At 33.2% G+C, this 22,205-nt stretch overlaps 3 protein-coding genes across 4 annotated transcripts in view; all 3 read right to left on the bottom strand.

Moving 5' to 3' along the window:
- Positions 1-22,205, bottom strand: part of LOC134847606 (beta-1,3-galactosyltransferase 5-like) — a 44,546-nt gene that overhangs the window by 8,982 nt on the left and 13,359 nt on the right. For both annotated transcript variants that reach the window (XM_063864720.1, XM_063864721.1), the window contains exon 2: positions 12,852-13,290. In XM_063864720.1, coding sequence (XP_063720790.1) covers positions 12,852-12,856 — 5 coding nt within the window. In that variant the 5' untranslated portion in view covers positions 12,857-13,290. The remainder of the gene's footprint in view (positions 1-12,851; positions 13,291-22,205) is intronic.
- On the bottom strand, positions 1,095-5,757 carry LOC134847528 (beta-1,3-galactosyltransferase 5-like). The gene is made up of 3 exons (XM_063864583.1): positions 5,643-5,757; positions 1,563-2,073; positions 1,095-1,284 (listed from the first exon to the last, which is right to left on the bottom strand). Exons 1-3 carry the CDS (start codon positions 5,755-5,757, stop codon positions 1,095-1,097), a joined length of 816 nt encoding a protein of 271 aa, XP_063720653.1.
- Positions 7,476-9,044, bottom strand: LOC134847734 (cilia- and flagella-associated protein 73-like). The gene has a single exon (XM_063864928.1). It carries the CDS (start codon positions 8,691-8,693, stop codon positions 7,587-7,589), a length of 1,107 nt encoding a protein of 368 aa, XP_063720998.1. The 5' UTR covers positions 8,694-9,044; the 3' UTR covers positions 7,476-7,586.

The raw sequence follows: 22,205 nt of genomic DNA, 5'->3' as shown, positions 1-22,205 counted from the left end.
TTATTCTTATTGTTCATCTTTGCTTTTCAATTAGTTATCCCTTTAATTCGAAATACTCAAATTAACTTGAAACACTTAATTTTTTTAATGCATGAATGCTTTTCTTAGCAAAAAATGGTAGCCAAACAAGCATCTTTTCTTTTTGAATCCGCATTTTTTCTTTTCGAATAACGAATTTTCAAAATATGCCACTATCATATGCCTAAATTACATCTGATACAATTATTTATGACTAGAACAAGAGTTACATTTTAGTAATATTTTTTGTTTAGAAAATTAGATCTGAAAAACTTGAAATTTTAAAAAGGAAAACTTAACTCCAGATATACACATTGGTACCTCTGTGAGTAAATCAAAAGAGCCGGATGCTTCGATAGCGCATTTTTTGTCAGTAAAAATCCCTTCATCTTAAAGACTTCCAACAAACTAGCCAAAAGAAATAAAAATTAGGTTAACGAACAAATCCGGACCAGCTGAAAATTATCCCTGTTATTTTTTTATCTGTCAGATAAGAATGGAATACAATACATACAAAGATAGCCGGTTCCTGAGCAAGTAGTACAGAAGGTTCTGGCCGAAAAAATTGTTCAAAATTGTTTTTCGGTGTGTAGGAAGAAAAGCGACAAGCGCCCGGTAGTTTCCACTGACTTCAGCAAACAATAGTTTTGTAGGATTTCATAGCAAAATCGCAAAGTTTATTTTTTTGAAGTGATTTTTTTTCGAAGATTTTTTTTGTTTTTATTCAGAGAATGAAAGTTTAAAAACCGTTTATTTATGTGTAGAATTAATTTATTGCTCAATTTTTGCTCATAACTTGTTACTCGCTTGCTGTACTTGCTCAGAAATAATCTAAAAAGTTTGAAATCGAATTCTCTCAACATTGAGAAAACTTTTTAAAAAATTCGATCTATTGTAATAATTATTTTTAGTTCCTTCCCACTCCATCACTCGATCTATTGTAATAATTATTTTTAGTTCCTTCCCACTCCTTTAAGTGGTTGGTACAACCAAAATGACTCTAGTACACATGTTGAATCAGCTGCATGATTTCATTCTGGTGCAATTATTTATTTCAAATCATTTTTCATTCTTGTCTATTTCGTTTTCCATTCAATGTCAGCAAATCGACTATTTTCAAACGCCATAAATTTGATTGCATGTTTGATGAACTCTATATTAATTTCAAACTTAGTTAAATCATCCATGTTTTTAACGTCATATGAAATATCGTAAGAGCATTCGTTTAGATAAACATTTTCCGAAAGCCGAATCAAACAGGTTGACCTGTAAAGCACTCAATCCAATTTTTTTTTAGTTAGACAGAAACAAATTTTTACAAAACGAATTCAGATTTCATCATTTTTCTAATTTAGTTAACTTTATAAAACTCATTTTTCTTGGTTATCGCCTTATGAGCATTACGGGTTTCATTTTTTACCGAGCATTGAAACTTTGATTCCACTTTCCGAAGAATCTCTTTTTTATAATATTTCCACTTCAAAGGCTTCAAACCATGTACAAATATTCTGTCTTTCAAAGAACAGAAATCAAATCTTTTGTACCATCCAGTAACTTCAGCTAGATTCTGAACCAGGTCACTTTTGTTTTGATTCGCTAAACATAGTCCCATATAAACATCTTCAAGTTTAAAAAACTTTGTCGACAAAGTAGCATTGAATAAAATTGGTATCAAATCGCCCGTGTAAAAGTATGCTGGTCCCAAACAAAAGGGAGGAAAAACATTTCCAGAAAATTCTGCTCTAGAAACATACCACTTGTTTTTTCGTTTTCTCTTAGGCTTGTGGTCCCAATTTGCAAAGCCCCCATAAAAACTAGAATTAGGAAGTTTTTCGACAAAACCCAAAAACTTGTCTGTTCTCACGAAAACGTCAATGTCAATTTTAAAAACATAATCAGCATTTGAGCAGAAAAAGTTCAGAAATGTCACTGAGAAAATTGTTTTGTAAGTCAAGTTCCAATAATTGTCGGCAAAATCGCCAATTAACAAGTCTTGGTTAACTAGTATTTCCGTGAGAAGGTTAGTGCGAAATGTGTTTCGTCCGTTTTCGTTCCCTAAGACAAATAAGTGTTCAAAAATGAAATAACTTTGGTTGAAATTCTGAATGTCTGTTAGCCATGATCTGCGAACGTTTTCACGATGAGCTAAATCATCAGTTTTTGAATACAACAAAATAAGAATAAGTTTTTTCTCATTTTTTGATGAACACATTTTTCTCGGACGCAGCAGGAAACTCTTTGGAGAATTGAACGGATTATTTTCAGATTTATCAAATAATTCTGTATCCAAATTCTTCGCTTCAGATGCTTGAAGTTGCTCGAATTCGATGTCTTTAGCTCGCAAAGGCATAAATCGCTGTAACTCGGAATATTTAATGTTTTCATCATTTTTCGCTTTAAGTGACATTAAAACAATCTGTAAGTTTTCCATTAAATATCGGTTTGTAAGTACGACGTGCTCTTCGTTTGAAGTAAGTATCTTAGCTGTTTTTCTCTCACGATAAACGCTAACCAGCCAAAAAACAACAAAAATGATGAGTGCACTGCGAATAAATCTACAACAGTTGAATCTTGATAGCCTGAAAAAGTTTAGTTTTTTTTCGAAACTGAATTATATCATTTGAAATTGAGAAGATACGATTTAAATTGGTTATTCTGATATTTTATGAACGTTGAACTATAGTCGCATAATTGGGCTTTTGCTATTTTTCAGAAATGGATGAGTATGGGTTTTCCTTAACTCGAGTACTGACAAATAACCTGACTTAATCAATATCATTTTTTATTTAAGAATGAGTCCCAAAATGGAAAAAAAATGTTTCCATCATGGTGATGCCTTGAATCACCATTTTCCTTATACTTGTCTAAAAAACTTTGCTTCAATAAATCGAGTTATCTAACCAGAATAGCCAAAAACTTCCTTCTAGAACTTGCTCAAAAAGACCAGAAAAACCCTAGATTTCAGAACAGGAATCATTCAGGGACCCTGCCAAGAACAAGATTGATTTTTGAAAAACTACAATCGAAAACGGTTTTTTCTCTTAAATTCTCATAATTTTTACTCTTATTTTTTTCTACTTCTCTAATCAGCAAAAAAAGAAACACGGGAATCGTTTAGGAAGAAAACAAAAACTCCTTGAAAGCCAAGCCTGGACACATGCTAAGAAACGTTACCGGAAATCCCGGAAAACAGCAATTGTTTTAATTTACCTTTTATAATTTGCCTTTATAACTATATATTTCATAAATAGATTTATTTTGATTTCGATTTCTTTTTGATAAATCTTCCAGTTTGAATCTTGCAAATTCATATCTAATTGGGCAAAAAACATTCCAAACAGATTGCAATTGCCGACAGAGACATGTAAGCCAAATAGAAAACACCTGAGCTAATGCGAAGTTTTCAAAACAACGAAAAAAGTTTGGCATCATAGTAGGGTAGACGTCTAGTGGGTACAGTTTGCGCATTTTGTCTCTACTTGTCCTTTACATCAAGAGCTTTCACTTTTTGAAATTAATTATTTTGTGATTTCGTTTGCATAATTTGTTAGCACTGTTGGATCTGTTCTTTGTAATAAAAATTAGAGCGACAAACTTTGCATCAAACACTCAAGTAAGAATCGATAAAATTGCCTGAAATATAGTTTGGGTTTGTTGCAGAATGCGAGCGGGCGCAAAATTACAACAGGTGGTTTCGAGAACAATTAGAGTACATCATGTACGAACCTTGAAAGCTATAATGCAAAATATATTCAATTCACTTTCATTCAATTGTACATGCTATAAACATTTTTTCGAAATACGTTTTATTATTCAAAAATTCAAATGGAAAGTTTTGTCTTAAAATTTGGCTTTGAAACAAATTATAAAGATTGTTCAAACCATAACAAAGAGCGATACAGTTTTTAACTTGAAATCTGCCACCTATTGGTATTTATCACCGGCGATCATTTTGCAACCGTTTCAAGATAGTTTTAAAAACCTTTCTGACGCATTTAAGCTTCTTTTTTACTACCCATGAAACTATTGTATAAGATTCAATCAAAAGCTTTTCCATTGGTTTCAGCCACAAGGTGTCACAATTGCAAAATGTTTTACAAAATTTTTTTCAACAAAAAATTTGGGATTAATTTTTTTTCAAAGTTGAAATAAACCGACAATTTACAATTGTGGTTCAACCTTTAAACAACACCCAAAAAGCATCCGTTTTTATCGTTTTTTGTTTGTCATAATTTAAAAGAATAAAATACATTCAAAAATATTAAAGGTAGAGCAAATTATGTAATCGAATGATGTTTAAAAAAGATTATTGGCAAAAAGTGTGTTTTTGGGTCTTTAGGAAAAATGTTCTGGTTGTTTTTTCCTGTTTTTGTCTTGTCGCATCTTGAGAAATTTTTTTACTGTTTAGGATTTCGCTCCGTTTGTTATCTATAGTTTTTTTAATCAGCAGTAAGTTACATAACGCAATAATATTAGCTTGCGCTTGTGAGTGTGTTTAGAGATTTTTGATACTTTTAGATGCTCTCTGATGTTTTGTTGGTGATTTGTTACAATAGGTGGTAATTTTGAGTGTAGTGCATGTATTAAATTTGAGAACTATAATGCATAATATAGTCATTTCATTTTCAATCAATTATACTACTACTAAGATAGTTTTTGTAAATAAATTCCTCTTCCAGATAAAATGCTATTCAAAAAATCAAAATTTACCCTCTTTTGCCAAAAAGTTTGGCTTTTGAAACAAATTATAAACAATGTGCAAAGTATAACAAAAAACGATCCAGCTATTCAAATTGAGCCTACCACCTATTGTAATATATCACCGTTTTGTTTTGTTTTTAGGTCTCTAGGTTTGTCTCGATAAGAGCTTGCTGATTGCATGGATGAGCTACGATATTGTTTTGGGACACAAAAATTTATGAACCTTCCATTCAACTATTACTTGCTTTTTGTGAGCAGCTCAAGGCCAATCGTTTTTAGCGTCCTTCATTAAAGTTTGAAAGAATTTGTCAACTTTCAAACTTTTAATAAACTTTGCCATAGACTTTGCAGTCTAGGCCTCAATTTTTCGAAGAGTCTTTGGGGCCAACCTTTGAAAAAAATTTGACATGCTTTTCACTTAGCCAGGCCTGAATTAGAGAGAAACTCTATGAATGACTTTCATAAAGAGTTAACCCGGGAGTCTAGTAAAAAAAACTTTTTGTTTCAAAAATAAAAGATCACAGCTTAAACCAGTTCATTTTAAATAAAACTGAGCTGCTGATAGTTTCACTGCCTTAAACACATGTCATAAAATTATAATGAATGCGTTCATGTGTAACTTCACATCGATATTTTTAAACCTATTCTTTATGAAATTAAAACATTGCAGGCTAAAATTATCTACGTTTTGTTACTAGTTTACCAATATAATCTATGCTGCTTAGAATACATCACTGTATTTGATCTGACCAAAATTTCCCTGAGACATTTAATCTAAAATATCTCCAATCATCCGAAATTACAAAAAATTTTAGCAAAAAAATCAATTAAAAAAATATTTGAAGCAGAACAATTTTGACAAAGTGGCAGACCCTTGTAACTTTGCAAAAAACTGCATATATTCCTTTTAAATTTTGAGCTACGGGTATCAATTTCTTTGCAGTAGTTAGAGCATAGTTGAAAGATGCCCGAGCGAAAAAGAGCCCGGCCTGAGGGCACGAAGTGCCCGATGGCGGCTCTTTTGGCCGCCGAGGCCATCTTCAACTATGTTGAAGAGTATGTTTTTGCTCTTTCTGAGGAAAAGATGCAGCAAAATTGTGAAAGAGCCCGGAAAATTGTGAAACAGCCCAATAAGTTGTGAAAGAGCCCGGAAAAGTGCGCGAAACTATGCAATGGTTTCTTTTTTCATTCATGCGTTCTAATATTTCATTTTTCATTCTTGCCTTGCCGTGAAAGAACATGTGTGAAAGAGCAAAAACATACTCTTCCAGACAAAGAAAAATGCTTGTAAAAATTAAAATTTGTCTAGAGAAAAAAATATCCCGAGCACAATTACATCCCTCTTTCTTCAAAATCTGGAACAAAAAGTAAGAACACATGCTCAAAACTTTAACCAATCAATTGTATTTTAGTAGCAGATTTTCGCATGTTGACCAACTCATCTTTTTGACAAAGATCTGATGAGTAAAATAAATCAGGCGGGATTTTTGACAATAAAAGATGTGTTCAAAAATTTTACAATTTTGTCGCTCTCCTTTCAAAATCAATCAAATTTAATAAAATTTCGTCGGTTTTTTTTAAATAATTCTAGGGCTTAAAATGAAAAATGTAGCCAACAGACAGCTGGAAAAAAAGATGAATGCAAAGAAACAGCAAAAAAAAACAGACTTGTTATTTACGTAAGCTCCTACTTTCGAATTTCAAAGAAAACGAATACATGGCCTGAAAGATCTTTTCGTTTCAAGAACAAAACATATACTGGTTGAAAATTTGTTGATGAAACTAACTTATTTAAGGAAAGAAGAATCTATGGGCAAAATTTTTATTCCGCTGGGAAATCTACGAATTGAATTCCACTATCGAAACGAAGTCCTATAAGGCCTAACTTGTGTGCTCATAAGCAATCGGATTCCGTGCACATGCCTTAATACAGAGAACTGTGTGTTTCGGAACCAATGACCACATACTTGCAATGACGGCATCGTCTTTTTTGCTACATGGCACGAAATCCGCAGTATGAAATTTGAAAGCAATTTCACCGGAATCCGTCGATTTTAAAACCTATGTAAGAGATATTTACATCGAATCCGAGGATTTTAACGATAAGTGGTGCACTGAGGTTGAATGAATTAAAACTTAAATTTGACTTCCGAAACGAGAAACCATCTCGTCTTTTGTGACCTGTACAGTTTTGCTATTCGATAGTGGAGTTCGCCTTCCTTTTAACAAAGGGAATGAGCTGAACTTAAAAAGAAATGAAGAGTCAAACCAAGTAAAACCAAATTTGAACTTTAACAAACTTCAAGACTTTTTCCTGAAAAAAAAAACAAAAAATCAAGAACTATATAAAAGTATTCACTTCATTCATGGCTGAGAAAAAACTGCAATTTAAAAACTTTTGAATGAGGCCAAAAAGGCAGTTTTTGAGTATTTTAAAAGTGAGTTGCAATTTCAATCCAATGGTTTTCTATTGACACCTAAGACGCCTTTAGAAAAAATTGATATTGGCCCAGAAAATTAATGTTAAAAAAGGGGATTTTTGGTTGCCGAGGGTTTCTTCAAATTCTTGAGGGGGAGGGAGAGGGGGAGGGGGAGGGGGAGGGGGAAGAGTTTGCTCTTTAAATCCGCTATTGGTATTGGTTATAAACACGCAGCAATTCAAAATTTTGAGAGATGGCGTTGTCGACTCTTGGAGTTAAGGGTACGGGTTGGTGACGGGGAACTTTTTCTTCCCTATAACTATGATATGAAACGGGTTTATCAATTTAAAACTTTTCTGCTACTTTTCAAAAGTTACTTCATTTTAGTATTTTAAAATAGATGCAAGTAATTCAATTTAGTAAAGTAATATTGTTTGTTTTTCTCGTCTAGCTTTGTTGACCTTTTTGGATTGAGCTTCCACCACCCGGCGAGGACCACTGGACAATATCTTTGTGGTCGATGAAATAGTTGTCGATCCTGTACATCATAGTATCAAAGTCGTTTTCGTCTTCGATTGGAATCGCGATCGGTTTATTAGTTCTGAAGTTAAACCGACACTTTTCGGCTAAGTTTCTCAGCGACAGAAGTGTCTGGCCTTTCTCCTGATTTTCCTCTCTGAATCTGTTTTTTCTAAAAAACAGCTGCTGTTGTTTCTCTTGGTTTCGATCTCTAAGTCGCTCTAAAATCTCCCGCGTCCTTTTGAGTTCCATCATGTTTTCAAGTTGTTCCTCGGCGTGTTTTGCTTTTATCGAGTCAAGTCGTTTCTGCTCGGAACTTAACTCGTCCGACAAACTACCCATTTTCCGGACCAAATCGGTGTTTGCGTCTTCCAAAGTTGAATACCGCGACATCAAAGCTGTCACTTTATTTTCAGACGACTCCACAAATTTATCGGGCAAATTGTCGATTACTTTCATCATGAACTCGTTGTACGGTTTCTTCTTATGGATTTCTTCTCTCAGACTCCGGTTTCGCCTTTTCAGCTCGTCCAGTTCTTTGCTTAGCTCCGATTGCTGAATTGCTAGTCGTTCGTTTGTTTTTCGTTCTGTTTTGAACTTTTCAACTGCCCGTTCTCGTTTTGCGTTCTGTTCTTGGATGTATTTCTGATCGTTTCCGATTTTGGATCGCAAAGAGTCTCGTTTTTCCCGAAGAATTTCTTTCCGCTTGTTGATGCTTTCCATCCGCTTCTCAAAAATGTCTCGTTTTTCGGTTAGTTCCAAGTTCATCTTATCGACGACTTTCTGTTCACGAATCAGAAGCGTTTTCTGCCGAGTTTTCACGCCGCTCCGTAATAAGTTTTCACCATTTTCATTCACAACCGGGTACTGTATAAGTGGACGACCATTTTTGTCTTTGCCCGTTTGCGCTTCCTCGGCGTCATAAAGATTACCCAGTTGGGTAACAAAAATACCCTTCGGCGCGGGTTCACAATCTAGCCGATAGGACATTTGGTGTTTCAGGTCGTCATCTTGGGCTAACCGGTCTTCTAACATTTTTGAAACTATAGTTTTAAAATTTTCTTCCAAAATAAAAGCTGAAATTTGAATATGAGCGCCCTGATATTGTCATAAACTCAGAGCATTTGAAGCAAACTCGATGGCAAAAAGAAAGTACAGCATGTATTAACCAATTTTATGCTTAAAGAACGATTTTGCGTTTGGTTCAAATTAAAGTATAATAAAATATTGGTAAAACACGAAGAAAAATGCGGCGTAATTATTAACGAGAATGATACTATGGCATAGTTCATCATAACAAATCATAATAAACGCGTTTGATTTCTTTAAAGTATATATGACCAATATGTAGTTTTCGTGACAAGTTTTTCTTTTTTCATTTTTCATTTCAGATTACTTTTACCTGAATAATAGTCTTAAATTAGACTTAAAATAAGTCAATCAATCAACCACAATGAAACTAATCCTTTCCGTGTTGTTCGGGAATTAGTTTTATTTTTCGCCAAACAAACAAACGGTGCGGCGAAGTCGAAGGCCGTAAAAAGTCACCTTTTTAGGATAAAAACATGGAAGTAATGTATTACATTCATAACTTAAATTGGATCAATTGAGCAATCTCTTTCCCCTCCCCCATTCTCGCGTGGGTGGGGGGAGATAGCTTAATAGGAATGTGATGAATGTTTAAAACTACTTGAAAATAGTTAAATTATTATGTAACCATGGTCCAGATTTCCCAAAAAATGTGGAACACCAATATTTACAATTCGAAATTCAAAAAATACTCTGCGTACATTATCGAAGTCCCGGGATGACGTCCATGCAAAAAAAATGCCTATCATGCAATTTCATATATGGAGTCTATGGAAAAATGCTGTCATACAATTTCCATAGAAGAATTTTTTTCGAAAATTATCATAAATTGGTTTAAGATTCAAACAAAGCAAATTGGTGGAAGTTGTGGTTACATGAGAGCAACTTTGGCATAAAAACAAAAGAAAACTGTACGATATGCGTTTTTCCATGAAAAAAAAAACAAACTTGATATACAATTTACGAAAAAAAAGTTTTCATGCAAAACTTGACTCTTTGTGTCGATAACGTAATCCAGATTGAGTTTTTCACCCAAAAAATCGGAAAACCACAAGCAAGAGTTTTTTTATAATCCCAACTATTAATTTTAAATATGCTAAGATAAACATATATTAGTTGAAAAAAGTCCTTTTTTCTCAACCACCAAAATTTTCAAAGTAAAATTTACTAGCCATATACAAATGTTACGTTTTTGGTATACTATTCTGCGTGAAAATGTTAAAATTAACATAATGACTAGTATCACCAAACGCAGTTTATCTGCGTAGTAATTGCCAGTTACACTCTGGACGTTCTTATGACAGAAAACCTTTAATTAGGTTTTCGGATGAAACAAAAACTTTTAAATCAAACTTTTTGTTTGGATTTTCATTTATGGAAAACCGCTTAACGTACAATTTGATACTATCGAAAACATGCTTATCACACATTTTCTTAGTTAAAAAATTGCTTTTGCTATTTTCATAAAACCTTTGTGATAAAAAGTATGGCAAAACGCTTGTCATTTAATTTCAAAATGAGTAAAAAACGCTTATCATGCTATTTTCATACTATTTTTTGGTCTATGAAATATATTGAAATAGTTATAGAAACATTTTGTTAGTATAAAACTGTATGGTAAAACTTTTTGTCAACCCAGGGAGCTGCAAATGAAAATTTTTGGCCTGAAAATGCAAAATAAGAACAACAGTCTTGGTAACTTGCTTTCTTCGAGCCAAGGGTCGCCCTAACAAAAGTTTGTTGATGTAGTTTATTTTTTAAATTTTTTCAATGAACCCATCAGACGCTATTTTAATTTCAACTTGATAATTTTTGCACCAAATAACGCAATTTTTGGGTTAAATTGGCTCAATTGAACTTGAAATGACTTCTGAGCCAGGTTAATTGGCTGCTTGTCCTGTGCATCAACAGAAAAATGACTCATCCAAAACTGGCATCCTTCAAACTACCATATCTTCTGTATAAATAAATACAGTCAAAAACTGCAAGATCAAAAATAAAGTTTGCGCAAGGAAACAACATTCAAAACTGATTAACTGACTATTAGCAAACTAATCGTTTTTTGTGCTTGTCATGTAATAACTTCAATGATTTCAAAAAAAGATAGACGAGTTATTTTTAAAAATCATTCAGAAAATGTAGAAAACAATTATTGCCCTACATTTGCAATTGTAGGGATTCATAAGTAACTGTAGTTATAAAAAAAAACAAAGTATTAAAAATGTTAGCGGGAATAGCCGCTTGCAGTGCAAAAAGAACAGAAAAATCCCTACAATGATCACTACTGCAAAAAAAGATCTTCTTTCACCTGCAATTAATTTTTCTGATCAACCCATTGGGTTAATATTTTTTCTTCACAATTTTGACTACGTGAAGGACAACTTGTAGGAAGTCATTGTAGTACCACATTAAACGATTTTCAGCCATGATTTGGATTGCAAATAGTTTTAGAAAAAAAGTTATCCCAGTGCCAAGAAAAAGTGGTCCGACAACTTAGCTTTTCAGATTTAATTAGATATATTAAACTGACCTCTTAATTAAATTCTACCGATATTAATATTAACGATATTTGCACTTTTGGTAGCTTTCACACTTGTATTAGGTCATCCAATTCAATCACCATTTGCAGAAAGAACTAGAACCTTTTTGTCTCAATATTGCCCAAAGAAAATCTCAGACAAATCAAACAAACAAGCAGTGAAGTAGCATTTGTATCTATATTTATTCTTAACTAGTAACTCTGCAGCGCCAAATTCAGTTCTAACAAAATATGAATGAACTTTTTTTGAATGCACTTATGAATGAAAGTGCAACAAAAGTTTTAAAGTCATTTTAAATGAACAAAATCGCGGGAGAAATAATTTTGTTGATGCTAGGTTGGCTGGCTATAATGGGAAAGACCCAAAATAATACACTAGTTGACAAAATTAAGCGCACATTCTAGATTTACTCTCTCAAATGCATGTTTTCAATGTACATTTTGGGCAACATTTCTTTCAAAATTCAGTAAAATTTTTACTTTGACCGAGAGCAAATGAGCAGAGCTACCATCTGTGAAAGTATCAATACTTGGTTTCAATGACTTACCAATGTAATCCGGATCTGAAAATGCCAGTTTTCCTCATCTGCACTAACTTTTGCATCGTGGTGAAATTTTTTTAAAATAAGTGGAGTAAAAAATTGTTCATGCGGCATGAAACATTCTCAGCAAGAAAATGGAAACGATCAGTGTGAAATGTTTTTACTAAACTCAGACGTTTGTTACTTCTTTACGTGAAGTAAAAAAAAACCTAGTGCAGATGAGGAAAACTGGCATTTTCAGACCCGGATTACATTGTTAAGTCATTGAAAACAATTTTGATACTTTCACAGATGGTAGCTCTGCTCATTTGATCTCGGTCACGGTAAAAATTTTACTGAATTTAGAAAGAATTGTTGTTCAAACTGAACACTGAAAACAGGCGTTAAATCCTTTTTTTGCGTTTAATTTTGTCCACTATTGTATAATAAAATTTGGACAGAAAATCATGAAAAAAATTGTAATATTTCATATATTTAGGTTCCTTCATCAAAGTGGCCAAAACAATTTGTGTTACTTGCAGAGGAACTAGCTATACTTGTTGATTGTAAAAAAAATTGACAATGCGGTATAATTAGGAGATTATACGCATGTTTAGTCTACAAACCTAAGCTTATTAAACCACTTACTAGTTATCCCAAAAATTGATAATTATGTGGATGGGGATGGGGAAAATGAGCTCATAAAAGATAAAAACACGAAAAAAAAGTTGTAGCCCAGAATAAATCGAAATGAGGAGTTCATTCTCAATTTGTCTCAAAAGCAAAAGTTTCTAACCGTTTTTTTTCGATGGAAAAGTTTTGAACTAATTATACTGCTGTTACTGTTGTTAAAGGCTTTAATATAATGTATCACTCAACACATCTTACTTTTAGTCGTGGTATAGCTAAATTTCTGGCTCAATTTTCTACAGTCAAAAGTTTAAATAAAAGCTTCAAGACAGCAGCTGACAGCAAGCTGAGCAGCAAACGACATGAAAAAAGTTGAACAGAGCTTAAAGAAAAGCTAATTAAATAGAAACTTACTTCATTCCTAAAGCTTCTTTTTGTCTTTTTCCGTCTCTTCCGACACCTGAGGTAAATTTGCTACAATAAACCCAACTTTCGATCCATAATTAATAACGAATGCTTGAACAAAAGTTGTAAATTAGAATCCTGCATATTTTACATCTGAGTTTGGCTAACAGCGTAGAAATGCAAGGAAGCAGGAATAACCTAAAATGTTGTTTTGCTTTTTTAAATCAAGGAGACAAAAAAGTAACCAGGGCAACCAGGGAACAGCAAACAAAATTAATAATAATTTGCTGCTAAGAGGTAATAACTACGGCTATAATGAAGAGAAATAGGAATTTTACTCTATCTCTCTTTTGAGTCCAACCGTAAGCTACCAATTGAATGACGTCATTGGCACGGTATTTGTTGTGCAATTGCAAGAAGTCAATTTTGAGATGTCAAAAGGCGATTCCTGAAACAAAAAATGTTTTTTTTTATAATATCGTTTAACCAAAAATTCATGCCGAATTGTTGGCAATATTCTTGACGATCAACGAATCTGGACAAAGTTACTTAACTAAATCTATTCATTTAGACCCAGGAATAACTTTTTGTCGTAAGAATTTATATAATTAATATAATTAGTAGCAAAAAGTTCGGACAGACAGAATTAATTAAAATAAGCAATCAGTGCTTTTTGACGTTTTTTTGCATGCAAAATCTGAAGCCGGACAACCTTGAATTTTTTGTCAGACCAAATTCAAAATGCGAGATCGTCGATTATTCGATGATTATGCTAGCCTAATTTTTATATGCTGCGATGAACATCAAGATTTTAGATTTTACTATAAATCAGTTAGCAAAATTAAATTAAAAAACTAAATCTAGAGTTGTTTTCAACAAAAAAAAAAACAAATTAGGCTGCCCCAAAAAAAAAACAAATGGAAGTGAAGATGATGAACTCATTCAAAAATTGGAAAGTAATCGCAGAAAAACATTAGCTACCTTGAGCAGTAATTTTTTTGTTTCAAGGTTTACTATTCGCCGCTGATGTCCGTTGATGTCTAGACAGTTGCTCTTTTTAATTAATTCTGTCTGTCTGAACTTTTTGCAACTCTCTATAGCAAAAAAAAAACAGAACAGACAGGAATAATTAAAAAGAGCAATCTGCCAGCTTTGAGCAATTTTTGCATGCTAACTTGAGTTCTTGACTTCTGCTCGCAAAAGTTTTCTAAAATAGGTAAATTGCTCTTCCTAATAAATTCGGACTGATTCAACTGTATGCACATTGCTATACAGTGCTGATTTTTATTATTTGGACAAACTGAACACTTTTGCAAATTAGGGCCTAAAAATTACCCCAAAATGATAATTTTTGGCTCTTTTAGTATAACAAAGGTTACGCCAAAAGTATTGGTTGAATTCCTGACAAAAATTATGAAGATGAGCCTCTTATATAGCCCAACAAAATGTAGGAAAGGTATAATCTCCAAAAATTGGCGCAAAACGTCTAAAATTTGTTTTTCTTTCAAAATAAGTATTTTATGCAGTAAAATTGACAGTTTTTGGTTATCAGACAAAATAAACATAATTAAAAAAAACCTGAGACAATTCTATTCTTCTAACTTTTTCTGGCCTCTTTTAAAGGTTTGCCTTGATAAATTTTGCCATGATATAGTCAGATTTTGTCTGACCTTGATATAGTTTTGTCGTAACTTTTGATTGACTAAAAAGCCGGAAAGGGTCGTTTTTGTAAAATAAATTTCTGAATAGCTTAAACCATTTTTTAAATGATAAACATTGCAATTGGATTTCACCCATGATTTCATTTTTGAGAGACGGAAAACTAGTATAATAGGTTGAGAAAAACTGGAACAGACAGAAATAGTTTTGTAAATCAATCTGCCAGTTTCGAGAAGTTTTTACTCAGAGGCAAAGCTGAGCTTCGCACCACTTGTAATACAACACAATTATAAAAAACATAAGTCGCAAAAACAATCAAAAAAATTGAGAAAAACTAGGTTAACTAAAATTTTCGTGTAACTCGACGAAGGACAAATAGCGCGCAGCTAAAGCTGAAAGCACGGGTTTGATATTTTTGAATTTTTTATTTTGATGCGGGACGAAATGAGTAATTTCAAAAATTGGACTTTGCCCAAAACCTTAGTTGTTTCACTATTAAAATAAGTGAGAATAGTGAAAACGTTCAAGATTTTGGAATGTTCGCAAAGTCATAACATTTCTTTTACACAAAACTTTTAAAATAGCAGCTTTTGCAGGAAAATTTTGTGCAACCGCTTAATTTGATCGAAATTTTAATCTCAGATCTGATAGGGAAGTGCTAAAAAAACGTCAATGTTCAAAAACTCGACTTTACTATATCCATAACTTTTTGTGCAAAAAGCAGGTCGTGGCCGCTAAAGTAGAGAAGATTCCCTAAATCGGGTTACTCTATTGAACACTTCACCTGAGATTTGGCACGGTAATGTTAGAGTAAAGTCACAAAGCTTCCAAAAAACAGTCAAAATTTCAAAGCTTTCACGTGTTTGAAGGCCATAACTTTTTTAAAGAAACATGAGTGGAGAGAAAATTCCAAAGGAAAGCTTCCAACAACCTGTCGTGTCGATTAAACCTATGATATTCGATTTGGCAAATAGTTATCGAGAAAAGTCCAGAAAAAATGGTCAACAAATCAGATAGTTGACATTTCCGAAAATGATAGCTTTTTGTTTTGAAAAATTGCTTGTTGCTACTTATGCCGATGACATTAAACTAACCTGTTGTTTCGAGATTGATCTTTAAAACTCAGGGTAGTTCTCCCGAAAAAATCGAAAGTTTAGAAAAAAGCAGTCAAAAAATCAAATTGATTTTTCTGAGGACCAGAACTTTTTGTGTAAGAAATCGTGTGAGTAGCCGCTCGAGCAGGGAAGCTTCTCACTGCATTTAGATTCATTCAACCCACAACATCTGGTTCTGGAGGTTAGTTTGCGAGAAAATCAAAAAAATCAAAACGGTCAGAAATATCAAACATGTAATTAATCCGAGGGCCATATCTTTATGTTTAGAAAAATTGGGCATAGACGCTTATGGAAGGGAGCTTTCCAAATCTGCTCTTTTCATTGAAACAAAAAATCTCAGATTTGGTAGTTGTGTTTTTGAGAAAACGAAAAAAAAACTCAAAAAAATCGGTCCCCTACAGACTTTTTTTGAAAACTTAGACAAAATATTAAAGCAAAAACAGACCAGGGGAGTATGCAGGCACACAAGGGTGTAGGCTGTCTTTTAATGGATATTCTTTTTCGAAAATCGGTTAAAAAAAGTTTTGAGGCTTTTAAAAAAACCCATAAATCCTAAATCGTTTGTTTTTTTCAAACAGCAATTCTAGGCAAACATGCCAAACAAGGCATTTGAAATTCAAATTCGCAACTGGACAAACTTGCGGAAACAAGGCCGACAAGTCCTCTATAACAACCCTTTAGTAACTAGTACCCACCCAGTAACTAAAATTGAAATTTCATGAAATTGAGCATATCAGCATTGATATCAGTAAGTGATATCAGCAAAAAGATTTAACTGATTTTTTTAAACTAGTTGTTTACTAGAAAAAAAGTCTGCTTTTCGATTTGATAACGCTTGCTCATCGCAATCGTAAGCATGCAAATTTGAGTTTTAGATGACCTTGAAAAAGTCTTTCTGTCTAAAAAATTAAATTTTGCAAAATGTTTGTTTGCAGTTCCAATTTTTTGCAGTTCTCAATAGAACTTTGGATGCCGGAATAACTTCAAAATTTCACTGAAAGCGGGTATCTAAGAGCCGAACGGGTCTACGTGCTGAACAAATACCGATAGTGCAATCGGTTTGAGGGGCCGCGTGCTTACCAGCCCAGATACCCGATTTGTTACAAACAAAAACACCTGGAAGACACTAACTTAATTGATTAAAATTCTATTCTGTTGATATTAAACGTAGACTTCAGATCTTGGGCGCGTTCTGCTCTTGAGCAATTCTGCCTCGTGCGATTCTGCCTTGTATACCAGAAGAGCAGATTTAAAAAAAAAGTTGTTTCTGCTATTCGCAGAGGATCTCTGAAAGGCTTAACAGCCTGTCTAAGCATAGTACGTTTCTCTTATTTTACCCACATTTCAGACCGAGTTATTTTGTTGGGCAAAGTTTTTTTGCGGCTCAAAATTGATTTTTTGCGCCTAAAATTTTCACCTGGAAACACTATTGCAGCCAAAATTGGTCAGGCTCGTCCTCCTCCCACACTGTTATTTCCATGGCTGATATTAGATTACACATCTGAAGATCACGAAGTGAACGCCTTACCACTATGCTAAATGCCTCCCAAGAAAAGATTGAGCGAAGTAAAAAACCGTCCAAGAGTAGAAGGCGCCTAAAAACTGACCAAATTTGAATACCGCAGTCGGATATTACACGTTGCAACAGTGGCAACGCTTACATCCGGTAGAAGGAAAAGTAAACACGACCAAATTTTACGTTTTCGACAATGTATTTTTCTGGTACGTTTTGAAACTTATTATCAGTGACCTCCCAAGCAAATGACTATTTCTTCTGCTTTGTTTTATTTATTCAATTTCTGAAAAAAACCACGATCAGAATATAATGTGCAGCTTGCAAAGCAGCAAACATTTTTTACTGTTTTTGTTCTGACTTTCGCACAAAAGCGGAGTAATTATAAATGGGGTGGTTTTTTTTCTATTTTTGACTTTTTATTCAAGCGTTTTGACGAAAACTTTTTATACTATCCGAAAGCAATTGTTGCATAAAGCTCAAGCTCAAAATGATATTTCAACTGGGATAGTTTTCGTTAAAATTATGCGGGGTTTGAAAATTGCTGATTTGACCAACTTGGTATAAAAAACGCCGGTTAGATTGCATTTTTATAAGATATAAGACGCGTAGGCGGTGGATTAATGCATTTCCAATTGAATTGAGACAAGTTATTTGTTCTTTTTATAAGGAAATAAGACGCTTCTTTTTGTAGCCTCTTTTTGTGCGCGGGGTGCGAAATTGAAGAGAACAGTCTTCTTTTCATTAATTTTGTCAATTTCTCAATAAAAAATTTATATGTAATATGAAAAAAATGAAAATTTTCATACAAAAAACGTTCCTATTTGTAGCAAGCGTGTGGAAGGATGGTTTTCAAAAAAATCTCAAGATAGTTGCTTTCAGCTTTTTCAAATTTTTGGTCAGTTTTATTATCTAATAAATCAAACACTACACCATAAAACTGAAAGGGCAGTCGAAACACGTAGGGTGTTCTCGCTAGAATTCATAGCGAGAAGAACATTGATCGCAATTTATGAACTTTCTGGTGAACAAAGAGCTGGTGTAAAATTTTCTGGTGTAAAAAAATCAAATGATTGATCGAAACAAAGTTAACAAGTTTTTCAGGAACTGTTTTAAAATTGATTTATCAATGCTTCCACTTTGCGTATTTCATGACATTGGGTTCTGGTTTTAATTACTAAAATTTATGGCAGTTTGCTATTATCTGTTCAAAATTAGTGGACAAAATTAAACGCAAATCCAGGCTTGTACTCTCTAAGAAGACTAAGTTTAAGGACCATTTTGGACAACATTTTGGACAATATAAATAAAATAGTTGACAGTTTATCTCCCAATTGACGTATTTGGATGATACACTATGCTCAAAATCATTTGAGGGAGATGTAATATCATTTAAAAATTTGTTTAAAAAAAATAAAATTTTAAACGATACGCCATTTTTTTCTGCCTAAACTTACACATTTCGTTCTAAATAGGCCGCCTTTTCCAGCAGTATCCCACTTATACTTATTGGGTACAAGCAGGGGCGGATCTAGGATTTTCCCGAGAGGGGGGGGACGGATTTCCCGGGGCAAAACCACTATAAAGACCCTAATTTGGCAAATTTTTGAAAAAAGGCCAAAAGATGGACTTTTTAAGCACTTTTTGGAAAATTTCCGACCAAAAAATCGGGTATTGTAGTATTGCGAAATACTACACACACACACAAAAGACCATTGTCTTAATTGTTTATTTAACGACCCAATTCTAAATTGGAGCGTGCCATTTAAATTAAAGCCTCTTTTCACTAAATCAGATATTGACTGATTTACTCTTATTAGGACTATAAAATCTTGTTTTGAAAATCCACTCCTTTTTAAATACTTGTCCAATTTTTCTCATTTTTTCATGCTCAATATTTTAAAAGGGCGGCGATTATTAATACGTCCCTTTTAACTTAACTTGAAACAAACTGGATAAATATTTAGCAGTCTTGCCGGCTGCACTGAAATTCTCCTTGCTTTGATTAAGCAGAGGTGCACCTGCAATATGATGCATCAGAGAGAGTAATATGAATTCTTAATAAGACAAACTGAAGGCTGCGGTTTTTATCAAAGGGGACTAATAAGTTGAAGATATTTGATTTGAAAAAATCAAACAAAAACTACTTGAAAATTCCCTTATTAAAAAGGGAGAACAAAGGAGCAGGTGAAACCTGAATAATTAAAGATTGAATCAGCCGCCGGTTTATGCTTACGAGCAAAAGGACTGGCCTGAAATCTTCAGTGTTTCATTTTGCTCAGTAAGCAGCAAGTCAGTTCTCTTCAGTCAGATCTTTTAAAAATAAATAATTTTTCTTTTCTGCCCTAACAATAAAATTAATCTAGCCCTTTTCATTTATAAAAAGAGAATAAATTCTCATTTTAAGTTTGATTTGAAAAATTATAAATCGAGATAATCGAGATACGCACCCCCGAGGAAGTCTGGACTACAAGTACCCAAAGGACTACGGCAAGACGATTCAGACGACCCAACCAGAAGTGCTGACTTGGACAAACATCAAGGGCAACCATACATACTAATCAGCCACCGACCTTAGTAAGAAGATAAAATATTGATGAACAAAATAAGATTAGCTCAACCTCCCCTCATAGGTATATTTCTTTAAGCTGTTCGATTCATTTATATAATCTAATAACCCAGTGCTCTGTATCTAACCAACTAATTAATTCATACCTTTTCTAACTATTGTTTCTACTCTACTTTTTGTCAAGACAATTTGACGATCTAAGGTGAGACTTATAATTTAGGATAAAATTACTAAGCATTCAACCAGCAATGAGCGCTTAGTAAAACTGGTGCGACCGCAGCAGAGAACTACTCCTTAAGAAATTCTTTTTCCAACAAACTAGAAACAGCTTTTAAAATTCAAAAAATATATTATTATTAGGATCTGTGAGTATTTGTCAGATTAGTTTTCAACCTCAAAAAGCCAGAGACAATGGGTATCTTTCGATAGAAACACAATTTCATTGTCTTCTACTTGACAGATATTCCTGGTAGGGTTCTTGCGAAATGCATCCCCTGCGCTAGCAGTCGCCCACGATATCCCTCCATCTCGAGGTCTATTAGACGGCTTTCTAACTGACATTAGCTCATGAACTTAACTATTATCTATTATTATAATAATATATAAAACTTCTGAAAGAATCGTTCTCTGCCTAAGTCCGCTAGTAAGATATACCCGTTTTGTCCAGTAATCCACTAATTACATGCCAAAACTTCAGTTTAAAGTTATCATCACTAAAATTAACGAAATTCTGTATTAAGCTAAAGTGCTCAAAAACTTATTAAATATCTTCAATTATTTTTTCGAGGGGGTTAGGTGGTCATATGTGCGATCTAAGAGTACCCTAAATTGTATGATAAATTGAATTCTTCATCACATTATCTCAAATCATCCACGCTTGTTGCTATTTATTCTAATCCTTCATCATTTCTCGAGGCTTATCCTCATTTTTTCTTAAACTAATTTTAATTTTATCCACCTTAACATAACTTAAACCTAAATCATCCATCAGTAAAACTACCAATTACTGAAACTAAGGAAGAAAATAACAAAAACCACGAAGGAAGGAACGGATTTGGGTGTTTTTTAATAAATTATTAGTTTTTTTTAACACAGTTTAAATATACACCTAATAAACAATAAGATTACGCACTAAAACCAATCTTAAACGTTAACCACATAACACCAAACACCAAGTTTTAGTTTCAGTACAAAAATATCAGGTTTCACAACAAAAACTAAGTTTAAAACACTGACAAATCCACTTTATATTGATAAAATAGGTTTCATATGATAGCATAAGCACTAAAAAATTGATTTTTACCAGCCAAAATTTTTGGTTTCAGTCTAGGTTTCAGTTATAGGTCCAAACGTTTCAGTTAAAATAAGTATAGTTTCCGGTCAAAATTTCAAGTTTCTGTAAACGGATTTGGGTAAAACAGCAAAAGTTGAACTAGTCAAACCCAAATTTGGATACCATAAGTCAAAAACCTGGTCTTAAATGGTACGTTTTTGTTAGTTTCAGGTTTCAGAACTCAAAAATTGAGTTTTTGGTCTCAAAATTGAGCTCCGAACGCCGAATTTTGACTTTCTAAAGAAAACTAACGGTGTTAAAACCCACCAAACCAATTTTAAATTTTGGTTCCTAAGGCTGAAACGTACGTTTCAGAATTGGTGTTTTTGGTTTCAGAACCAAAAATCTTGCTTCCCGAGTGAAATTTTTGTGAAAAATTGAAAGATAATAGGAATCCTGAATGCACTAACATATTTTTGAACTCAAAAAACTTCTAGAAGGTGTTAGTTTGAGCCCTCAAACTTATAGTTTCAGAAAACTAAAATCGTCGTTTTAGGCAAAAATTTTCATCTTTTTGGCAATTTTATTGCTGAAATAGAAATACATTAGAGAGACCAACCTAAATTTCCAATCTCAAAACTCTAAAACCAAGTGGTCAAACCATAGTTTCAGTTCCAGAAATCATAGTTTCAGCCCCAAAAACTTAGGTTTCCGCAAGCAAAATTTTGATTTTGAAGTTACAAACCTGTTCAAAATTCCAATTTACACTAGACCAGCTATCAAAAACCAACTTTTTATTTTCATGCACCGAGTTTGAGAGAGTTTAAGAGTTTTAGGTTTGAGTTTTCAAAAACTAAGTTTAAGATATCAAAAGATTCGGTTTTCTCGAATTTTTTTGCAAGATAAAGCGAAAACCAGATATAATAAAGCGTATAGAAAATTTTAAGATTAAAAAAACTCAACTTCAGCTACCATAGTTTCAGGTTTCAGATTATCGTTTCAGTCAAAAAATTTTCTTAAAATTTTTAACAAAAAAAATTAAGTTTTGAACCAATAATAACCAATAAAGGCATATAGTTGTATTGTTAACCATACCATAGCATCAATAAAACTTCACTTGAACAAAGTTTCAGGTTTCAGTTAAGGTTTCAGCAAATAAAAAACTTGAAAAACTTAGAAAAATTTTAGAAAATTTTTGTTCCAAAGAAATTTTTTTATTTTCTTATCTTATTAT

This window comes from Symsagittifera roscoffensis, chromosome 6 (genome assembly GCF_963678635.1).
Source record: "Symsagittifera roscoffensis chromosome 6, txSymRosc1.1, whole genome shotgun sequence".
In the NCBI taxonomy this organism is placed as follows: domain Eukaryota; kingdom Metazoa; phylum Xenacoelomorpha; order Acoela; family Convolutidae; genus Symsagittifera; species Symsagittifera roscoffensis.
Note: the sequence above shows the minus strand (reverse complement) of the source record. Positions and strands in the feature narration are given on the sequence as shown.

Coding starts and splice junctions, on each gene's coding strand:
- LOC134847528 (XM_063864583.1), bottom strand. CDS start 5,757: ATGGCCTCGGCGGCCAAAAGAGCCGCCATCGGGCACTTCGTGCCCTCA. Junction 2,074..5,642: donor CTGCAAAGAAATTGATACCC/GTAGCTCAAAAT, acceptor TATTTGTCTTAG/GGAACGAAAACGGACGAAAC. Junction 1,285..1,562: donor CTAGCTGAAGTTACTGGATG/GTACAAAAGATT, acceptor AGTGCTTTACAG/GTCAACCTGTTTGATTCGGC.
- LOC134847734 (XM_063864928.1), bottom strand. CDS start 8,693: ATGTTAGAAGACCGGTTAGCCCAAGATGACGACCTGAAACACCAAATG.